This window comes from Lathamus discolor, chromosome 1 (genome assembly GCF_037157495.1).
Source record: "Lathamus discolor isolate bLatDis1 chromosome 1, bLatDis1.hap1, whole genome shotgun sequence".
Taxonomy (NCBI): Eukaryota; Metazoa; Chordata; class Aves; order Psittaciformes; family Psittacidae; genus Lathamus; species Lathamus discolor.
Window position 1 is genome coordinate 157,797,571 of NC_088884.1, and position 9,361 is coordinate 157,806,931.

At 39.2% G+C, this 9,361-nt stretch overlaps 1 protein-coding gene across 3 annotated transcripts in view; it reads left to right on the plus strand.

Annotated features, from left to right (window-relative positions):
* FAM53A (family with sequence similarity 53 member A) overlaps window positions 1-9,003 on the plus strand; it is a 71,347-nt gene extending 62,344 nt beyond the window's left edge. For all 3 annotated transcript variants that reach the window (XM_065661035.1, XM_065661042.1, XM_065661048.1), the window contains exon 5: window positions 7,805-9,003. In XM_065661035.1, the coding sequence (XP_065517107.1) occupies window positions 7,805-8,128 (324 nt within the window). In that variant the 3' untranslated portion in view covers window positions 8,129-9,003. The remainder of the gene's footprint in view (window positions 1-7,804) is intronic.
* The last annotated feature ends 358 nt before the right edge of the window (window positions 9,004-9,361 follow it).

A 9,361-nucleotide genomic window follows, 5' to 3' on the forward strand; every position in this document is an offset into this window, starting at 1 on the left:
GTTAATGATATAAGCATGCTTCCTTTATTTCCCAGTTTAAAATGTAGAAAACTAGATGCATCTTTATAAAACCTGTATGAATTGGACATCTTTTTAAACCAAGTCTCTATAAAATGATTCATATTTTTAGTGAAGGTGGAAATACGCACTTTGTTTCTTGTTTCCAGAGCCTGTTTCATTTCTGAAAGGAAAGGTAAAAGTTCTTGAACCTGAAAGGATGGAACAGCTCTGGCAAAACATGAATCATTTCTGTTGGGGGAGAGCATGTGCTTACATTGTTTCCCTCTGTGCCCTTCTGCTGCAAAACCAGATGTGTTCATCATCCCTGCATGAGCACAAATGGTGCATCTGTTTGTTCATCACACTGTCACACCACTCATTAATGCAGTTGGATGATGTGAATTTGCTGGACTGAAACCTCTCAAGCTTGTGCTTGGAATTGGAGGCCTAATTCCACACTGTCCAGCTCTCCAGTTTACCCATAAGGTGGATAAATCCGCTGTCCATATTAGAGATGTGCTTAGGGTCAAGCAGGAAGTAGGAAAATAACTACATGGTGTACAAACACAGTTCTTAAGGCAGAGCAATTGCTTTGGTCCTGCAAGAGACCCATACTGCAGCTGCTGCCGAAGACCTAGAACCCATCTTCCAGGGCACTCTTACTGCTATTTCAGTACCCTTTTGAGTCTTTCTTTCTGTGGTGCTTCTTTCCTTTTGAGAAAATCTCTATTCTAATGCATCAGTGCATTGCAGACAAACACTGCTGCTGTATCCAGTAGTTGCCTTGTTTGGCTTTAATCTTCTTTCTCCCTGGCCAGAGTCTTGTACTGTACTATTAGGTGAACAAAGCAAATGTCATTATGTTCCACTTTGTGTGATGCTATATTATCAGCCAGTTCAGAACAATTACATCTACTGTGTGAGCCTCTTCTGTTGTAGTTAATGGAGTAATTCATAGCATCTGTAGGTATTTATGCTTGCTAGACTGGTACTAAGAACAGTTGCAACTTTCTACTTAATTACATGCAGGTGAAATAGGTAGGCCTGATGTTTGTAGAATGTAATTCCACATTCTCATAATAAAAACTTGCATGATTTATACTTACTCCAGCAGGAAAGGTGAAAGGTTGCTGTTCATAAATGCACTGAATTAGAAAATGTAAGATGCCAGCATCTTAATTAAAATTCCATACAGTAAACTTTTTAAATGCAGTTTAATGTTAGCCTAGATTTTATACAAGGGGAAAATTACTATATATGTTCACACTCCTCATGGTAGTACTGGTGTTAAATCATGTTCTTGACTGTATTATGTTAACTCAGCTTCCAGTTTGTCTTCAAAAACAAGTAAACAAGTTAACCCCTATGATGGATGGTCCTGGACTTACTAAACTGCTAAACCCCAGCACCTGAGTTTCCTGCACTAAACTGCCCCTTTCAACTCAAATTTAATGTAGAAAGGAATGAATGAAAAATAGCAGCAGTGTTTTGTCTGCTTAAGTTCAATTTAAACACCTTTAGACTGACAAACTTTTCTTTAATCTGCTTAAATTCCTTAGTCTCTTATGTTACTTAATGCTGGAACTTAACTGAGCACGTGTGCACATGAAGCACATGAGGGGGATCTGTGAATTTTCTCCTCAGTTCAGGTGATCTTTGCAAACCACGACAAGGAAAAGCAGCTATTTGGTTTGAGTGTGATTATAATTTCATATATGGAGTGCCTGTCATGAATAATTTTGTCTGAATTTGGGGCAAGAGGGAAGCAGGTGTTTAAATTGAGCTTAATCTATGGTGGTTGTAATCCCTGCTGTATCTGGAATTTGCTATGCCTGTGACTTCACATGTGGCTGTTTGGAATTTGGTGTGATAACAGTGATTTTAATGGGTTCCTGCAGAGTTTCCTAGCTGAACAAGTAAGTTGCTGTACAGCTCTGAAGGCTGCAGTGCAAGAGTTTCCAAAACCTCCCAACCAGTGTGGGTCATGGCTGTGTATGCACTGCAACAGTGCTCAGGCAAAAAGCTGGAACCCCAATTCCCCCCCCCCCCAAGTCTTTGTGCATTTTGTTTTGCACTTGTAGCCTTTAACTGTTCCAGTGGTTTCTGTCAGTTATCTTACGTGATGAACAGCCTTGTGTTCTTGCATACTTGAGTATAATTAGTCAAATGCAGCATTTCACTTAAATATTTCTATTTCATTAAACCATAGTGCTTTTTCAACTAGCAGCACTAAATAAAAACCGAATTAAATCACAAGCTCTTATAGCTCAAACAAAACTTGTAAGGATACTGTGGCATCATTGAGAATACAAGCAGAAAAATCTAGGCCAATAAATAGATCAACTTTCATGGTAGACTAGACCAGAGAACTGCATGCTTAAATCTAGAACAGTCTGGCTAGTGGAAGATGAAAGCCTGTTACTTCATGCTGCTGTTTAGCATCTGATGTGAAATGAGCTGTTGTCGGTTTACTTCTCTTCCTGGGCACCTACATCTAAAAAATTAAAATAAGCTTTGAAGATACAGAAGAGACAAACTACTGAACAACTTTCATTTCAAGTCAGAGCCATATTGCTGCATGTCAGCTTGTATTGATTTTTAACTAGGTCTTTGGCTTTGCAAATAGGATTTACCTCATTTGACTACAAGAACTGCAAGCAGCAACTTTATCTCTGATGTAAGGAATGGTTGTTTTAGTTAAGTGCCTAATCACATGGCAGAATGGTAGAGGTTGTTTGCTCTTTCCCATTCATATCTGGTATTCCATGTTTTTTCTGCTTTCTAGTTATAAATAATGAAATAAACATTGCATTTGTTGAACATAAGAATACATACCAAACTTCCAGGGAAATGAGGGATAACTGAAGAGTTGCAAAAACTGAACAGCATCCTTGCTTCTCAGAGTGAATTCGATCAGAGATTAGATTTTGCCTGTAGAGGTGTTAGGAATATTTTAGAGATTTGATTCTTTCTCTATTAAATACATAAATATAAATGATCTTGTTAACTACTTGCTTTTGTAGCTTAATGCAAAGGGAAAAAAAAAAAAAGACTTCCTCCTTTGGTTTGTTTCAAATGCACAGTTTAAAAATCTGCAGTGGGTTTTGAACTGAAGTGGGATTTTTTAGACACATGAATTGAAAAACTTCCTGTATTCCTACACCTTTCATTTATCATTTGAGCAGGGAGAAATTCTTTTCCAGTTAACTTTTTTTTTTTTTCACCAAAAAGTTTTGAACTGTGCCTTAGCAAACTTCAAGCATATCACATTATGAGGAGTACTGTATTGTTTTCCTCCTGTCAGTATGACTTCATACTGATGAAGCAGTATTTCTTCCTAAATGCAAGGTGCTTAAAGCTGAGGTTATCTGAGCACTTCAGTGCTCACAAAATGCTCGGTGCTATTCAAGACAGAAGACAAATGTCAGGAGCTTTACTCCACAGAAAGGTTAATAGTTTGTCACATAAAGACAGCATTTTTCTTGCTGTTTTTCACTTTATCAGTAGTAGAAGATGCAGGGATTAGGACTGTGATGGGGTATTTTTAATCTATACAACTAACACTTCTAATGATTTACAGTGGACACTATCCATGTCTACAACTTGAGTTATCACAGGTAGTTATAGTAATGCAAGTAATTAAATGCATGAAGTGAAAATTCAGTTTACAGGGAGGGACCAGTTGTCATCCATTGTGGTAGGATGTAATGTCAGTCAGATAGTATGTTCAAAAGGCAGTTTTCATCATGATTCAGTGAGCTGTTAGGACCAGTCTTTTGTAGCAGTTTGGTTTTATAACTTAAAAGTCCTTCCTCAAGCTTCCCTCTTAGCTTCATTAAATGAAGTTTCTTCAATGTAATCAATTTGTACCATTGTTGGACTAAGGTACCATTGAGGCTAAGCTGTAACCTCTTCAGGGATAGGTTAGTGTCTGAGGTACAAATGCATCAGGCTGTATGTGGTGCTTCTGATCTAAAACTTAGCCATATTATGAGTTACCATCAGTAAGAGTATTTGGGTTTGAGTCAGTCTGACTTATCTATAGGAAACATAAGTCCAGGAAGTGAAATAAGGACCTGTGAAGCCCTCAGAGGGAGAGATGCCACCCATCAAACTTCTCCATCTCTCTCCACTGGCTAGGTGCAGGGAAGCAACAGAAAAAGCTGTATGTTACTCCATGCTTGGGCTGCCTCTTCAGTGTGTTGTGCTTGGATTTGCTGCTGATATTCCAGGAAATTCCAGGGTGCCTTTATTACTGGGACCAGTGCATCACACACCTTTCATGGTAAAGACCTTAACAGCCAGGAAGCCCTGTGTGCTGGTATCTCTTAAGGCAGCATCTCTTGTGCAGTCAGAGGCAAGAGTCTCAGGGTGGGAAGGAATGGAAACAGCCAGATAACTAGTCTAATTAGTCTGCTGAATTCCCTCTCTTCCTAAGCCTGTGGCTTTAGGGAGCAGCCCATCCTGTTGTGATGACGAGTGCTGAGAAGCAGTAGGACGGGTTTAGGGCTTCTGGTAGATTTAGGCTCCTGTGCTGCTTGCTCGGTGCCAGCTGCTGCAGCTGCACCTCTTCAGAGCAGCTGTATCTTCCACCCCATTCAAAACTGGGGGGGAAATGGGTGGACTTGGTGTATGATGGGGGCACAGGGAAGAAGCATGAGAACTGCTGTTCCCATTATACACGAGGTTTTCATGCACGTAAATGACTTATTTTTCCCTTGACTACTGTAGCAAATGCTCTAGTTTTTGTTAGTAAAACAAAAGCAACCTTTTTATTGCTTTTTATATTTGGAAAGTGATGTATTGCGGGTTTCTGAACTGGAGGTTTAGTAAGGAGTACAGACATTAGCTTCCTTTCAAGCTCCTCTGGGCCTTTCTTGTTTGCTTTGTATGGCAAGGGTCTAGAGAGATTTCTTTTATTTCCTTCCCTGCCATTGTTTTTGGTACAAAGTTGGGGTTTTTTTTCTTAATATTCAGACATTTTATCGCCTCACTTCTTTTAAAACTGAGTTTCTTTTTTTCTTCCATCACACAAAAGAATACTTTTAGCTGATTGAGTTCTATCCATTGCCAACTGTGGACTCTTTTGTCTTGTTAGTCCAGCATCCTTTATAAAATGAGGACCATTGAGCAAGTACTCACAGGCTCCCCACTGAGCACAATTGTGCTTGAAAGGTGTGGTACTGTACCAGTGTAACATGGAAAGCTGCAGTTCAGGGGGCTTGAATGCATTGCAATTTCTACCTTTTGCTTTGTGAAAGAAGTGGGATTGTGCTGCGAGATAATAAATCCACCTATTTGTAGTTCGGTGAGGTTGTGACAAGTGGGGGAACAAAGAACCAGTTGAATTCACTTGCTGTTGTGTTGAAGCCGGCTAAAAGTTCCCATTGAAGTGGTTTCAGCACAGTACAGCTAGCAGGCAGTTTTCCATTTATGTACACAAACCTTCTAGAAGGACAGCTGTGTGGTTGGATTAATTTCTAGCGGTAAATTGAATAAAAGATATTTTGAAGGGGGACTTGGGAATTCCTTTCTAAAGGGTTGAAAGCAGAACTTTCAAAGCTTTCCTTTCTTTGACCCCTTTCCTTCCCAGTATCTACTATAAGATTTAAAGAACTGAAAATATTGTCCCCTATATGGAGATACACAACAGGAAATGTGTTCTTTCTCAAAGCAATGAGATAGAATTAGGATTAAAATATCCTTTAACACTTTTGATTTCAAAAATACACTGCTTTGCTTAAGGAACTATGACAAATTCACACTTCTTAGTCAGAAAAAGGAGCTCAAATGCTTGTGTCTGAATAAGGTGTGAGCTGCATAGAAATGTTTTGAAAACAAATATATTTTATACCAGTACTGTTCTCATAGGAAAGTGAAATTTGGAAATATAAAGCTTTTTATCATGCAGTGTTACCCTTCTTTTGTTTATGCTACTCAAGTGCAAAATTGGATGTGCTAACAAAGGCTTTGGTGAATTCCTTCTGATGGAACTATGGTCAACAGTTTTATTGTTTCTGAAAGTTGATCTTTGGATGTAGGTCTTGGAGTTGCATAAATCAGCTCCTAAATTAGACCTTGTGTCTGTCCAAGCAAAGTAAATTGCCCCTTATAGATCCTTCTAGCCTGAAAGCTATGACCATCTATTACAAGATAGGAAAGTTGCTTGAGCACGGTAAGAAGTGTGTGCAGTACAGGCATAACTTAACTTCTGATCAGTAGTGAAGAGTTTTACTGTGGTATGGGCTGGGAGAATACTGAGACACCGGTGATGGTGAAGCACCATCCCATACCAGAACTGCTGTTCAGTCAGTCTGTTTGTGCTGTGACTAAACTCTAAAACCCAAGTGCTGCTGCTTTTTGCCTTTGCCCAGACTTTTCCACAAGTAAACTTTGTATGTAGATTTGATGTAGGAATGCCCAAGGAACTGTATGAGCTTGCAGAGTGGCAGTGGGCTTGTTTGTAAAATGATCCATATATAACATTGATCTTCAAGGGTCAGGCAGATCACCTCAGTGGGGTTTCCTCATTCTCTTACCCAGTTATGTACAGGCAAGGCTTACTGATTGGGAGTTCTTCTAAATCTGTAAAGTTTTGTTTAAAAAGCACCCAAAGATACTGGTAAGCTGCTCGCGTGGCTGCTGATGTGCGTTGCTGAAAGATTATCCAGTGCTTTAGAAGAGCATCTGGAATATAGCACACTGGGAGTGTTGCAATGTTCCTATTTCATCTGAATATATCAACAAATATAAAATACTTAAGAAGTGACAAATGGGGAGAGGAAGCTGAAAATGGGTGTGAAAGTTGGTCTTGCTCCCTGCGGATCTACTTGTAATGAAATGATTGCCATGTGTAGGAGAAACTGGAGTCACTTAACCAGTAAGATGATGCAAGCTAGCAGAGCTTTATTCTCCTGGCTTTTACTACCTCTGAGAGGAGCCCTGACCATTTCACCCTTCTGTCACTGTGTAAGGCAGAACTTAGAAGTTTCTCACTTGTTAAAATCTAAGTTCTGCTCTCTGTGTAGATCTGTTTCTTCTTTAATGCTGCTTCTGAATTCTAGTCAAGGATCCCTTAGTTATGTGAGGAGTTTAGACAATTTATCCCTTTATCTGAGGGACAGAGGTAGCATTTTTACTGAGGCTTTCTTTTATTTTTACTTTGTCTAAATAAAGGTGAGTTCCCCTCTGTTCTCAATATACTTTTCATTTAAACAAGATTGCTCAAATTCCTGAGCTCTGGTTCAAACAGTAACCAAATATAAGACAAACTAAGCTGATTCTGGAGCACAATGCTTTCTAAGAAGCTTGGTTTTCCCCTGTTTGAGGTTACCCAAATGTGCTGTTGCCTTGCGGACTCTGGCTGAGGTGATGCCTCAGGGCTCATTGTCTGCATGCTTGGGAACTTTGGGGAACTAATTGTTGACTGGGTTGCAGTGCAGCTGTCTGACCTAAATGCTGATGTTACCAAATGCTGTGCTCTGGGTTTGCCAGAAAGCTAATAACATCAAACTGGGCGTCTGTAATTCCTCATTCAGTTGACTAAAGCTGGGGTTTTGGATTCTTCTGCCTAAAAAAGGGGACCGGTAGTTTTTTCTCACTAGTGGGGAAGCTCCACAGGCAAAATACCTGTGCAAAACCAGATTGTGTAGTAAGTACGTTTCTTCATGCCCCTCATATTTCCAGGATTACTTTAAACTTGTGGCATTCTGATTTTTGAGTACATACTCGCAGTCCACTCAAGAATTAAAGGAATTTGCTCTCCTCATGGTTAATACATTCATGTATCTTTTTTTAATTGCAGACTTTAAAAAATTCCAAAAGTCTTTGCTCCCTTGACTATGAAGATGATGATGATGACACACAAATGAAGACGATTGTGTCATCCCCATGTGACTCAAATGATCTTATGAACATCATCACCCCTGGTTCCAGCCCGATGAAAGAACAGCTGGATGAAGTAAGGCATCACGGGTCATGCCAAGGTAGCTTCAAAACAAGGGATTATAAGAAAGCAGCTGTAGTATGTGAAAGCGATGAAGACACAAGTGATTGTGAGAGCACCGAAGAAGGCATCTTTCCTCTAGACTGTGGAGACTTGGACCTAGAGCAGATTGAAAACAACTGAGACTCGGAAGTTGTGTGCTAGAATCAGAGTTGTTCTAAATTAAAATGATAGAGGATTACCTTTGCCATGCATAATCCATGTCCCTGAATCTCTGTATTGCCTATCTTGGGCCTGTGTTAGAAGAAGTGTTTCAGGTGGGGGAAAAACGTGAACCATTGTTACCTGTTTAGTCTGTTGATCAATATGTGGATGACAACAAAAAAAGGAAAAAGTAGGAGGTTAAATGTTATTTTGAACATTAAGGAATAATTTTGATTAAAAATTTCCTAACAGATATTTTGCATTTTTATGGCTTTTACAGTTCTGGAGAAAAAAGCATCTCTATTTTGAAACGAATTTTCAGAAGGGCATTCTATAAAACTAAATCTGTCTACAGTGATTCTGGTGCGGGTATATGTTGCTTTTGTTAAAGAGCTTAATGTGAACAGTGAATTGCATAATGAAATTGGTAATAAACCTTCAGATAGAACTCTTTAATATCTGGTTGACAACTGGTCCAAAATACCTAACTGCCATCTTTCAACAGTGTCTGGTTGAAAAAAACAACCTTCATAACATGTACAAATGTTCTTTTCATACATTCAGGACTTTTTGATCAAAATATGGTAGTGACCTTAAAGGTTAACATTTTCCATTATTTTACTACTTGAATTGTTTTCTAGCCTGAAGCAATGCTAATTTAGGTGGGATAAAACTGCAAGTAGCTGCCCACCTACTTGGTCTTTGTTTTCTGTGGTTCAAAAGAATGTACAACAAGAGCACTTGAACTTTTAGACAGGGACTTTGTAATGATCAATTCCCCAGGAGGTGATCCCTTCAGCAATACTAGAAGGAAAATAGTCCTTGAATTAAATAAAATGACATTTTGCTTTGCACTTGTGTCTGAGTATGAATTTTACTAGTGGAAGATGTGTAATCTGTGGCAGATTCTCTACTGTGGTATTTGTGTGGAATTGGGTGGAGGGGGAGAGCAGATTTCTGGTCATCTAAAAAGAAAGTGACATCAGGTTACTCTGGAGAGCTGGGGTATAACTCAGGCTGGGTCCCATGAGTCTCAGTGATTACATGCACTGCAGTCATCTCGGATGTAATACTGCGTTCATTGCAGGCTATTGCAACACACTTTGTTAGTTCAGCCACAATAAGGATTTTCCTGAACAAGGGGAAAATTAATCTTGAAATGGTTTTAAATTGGATAGAAATGGGGAACCTTAGATTATGCCATTCCAGTAT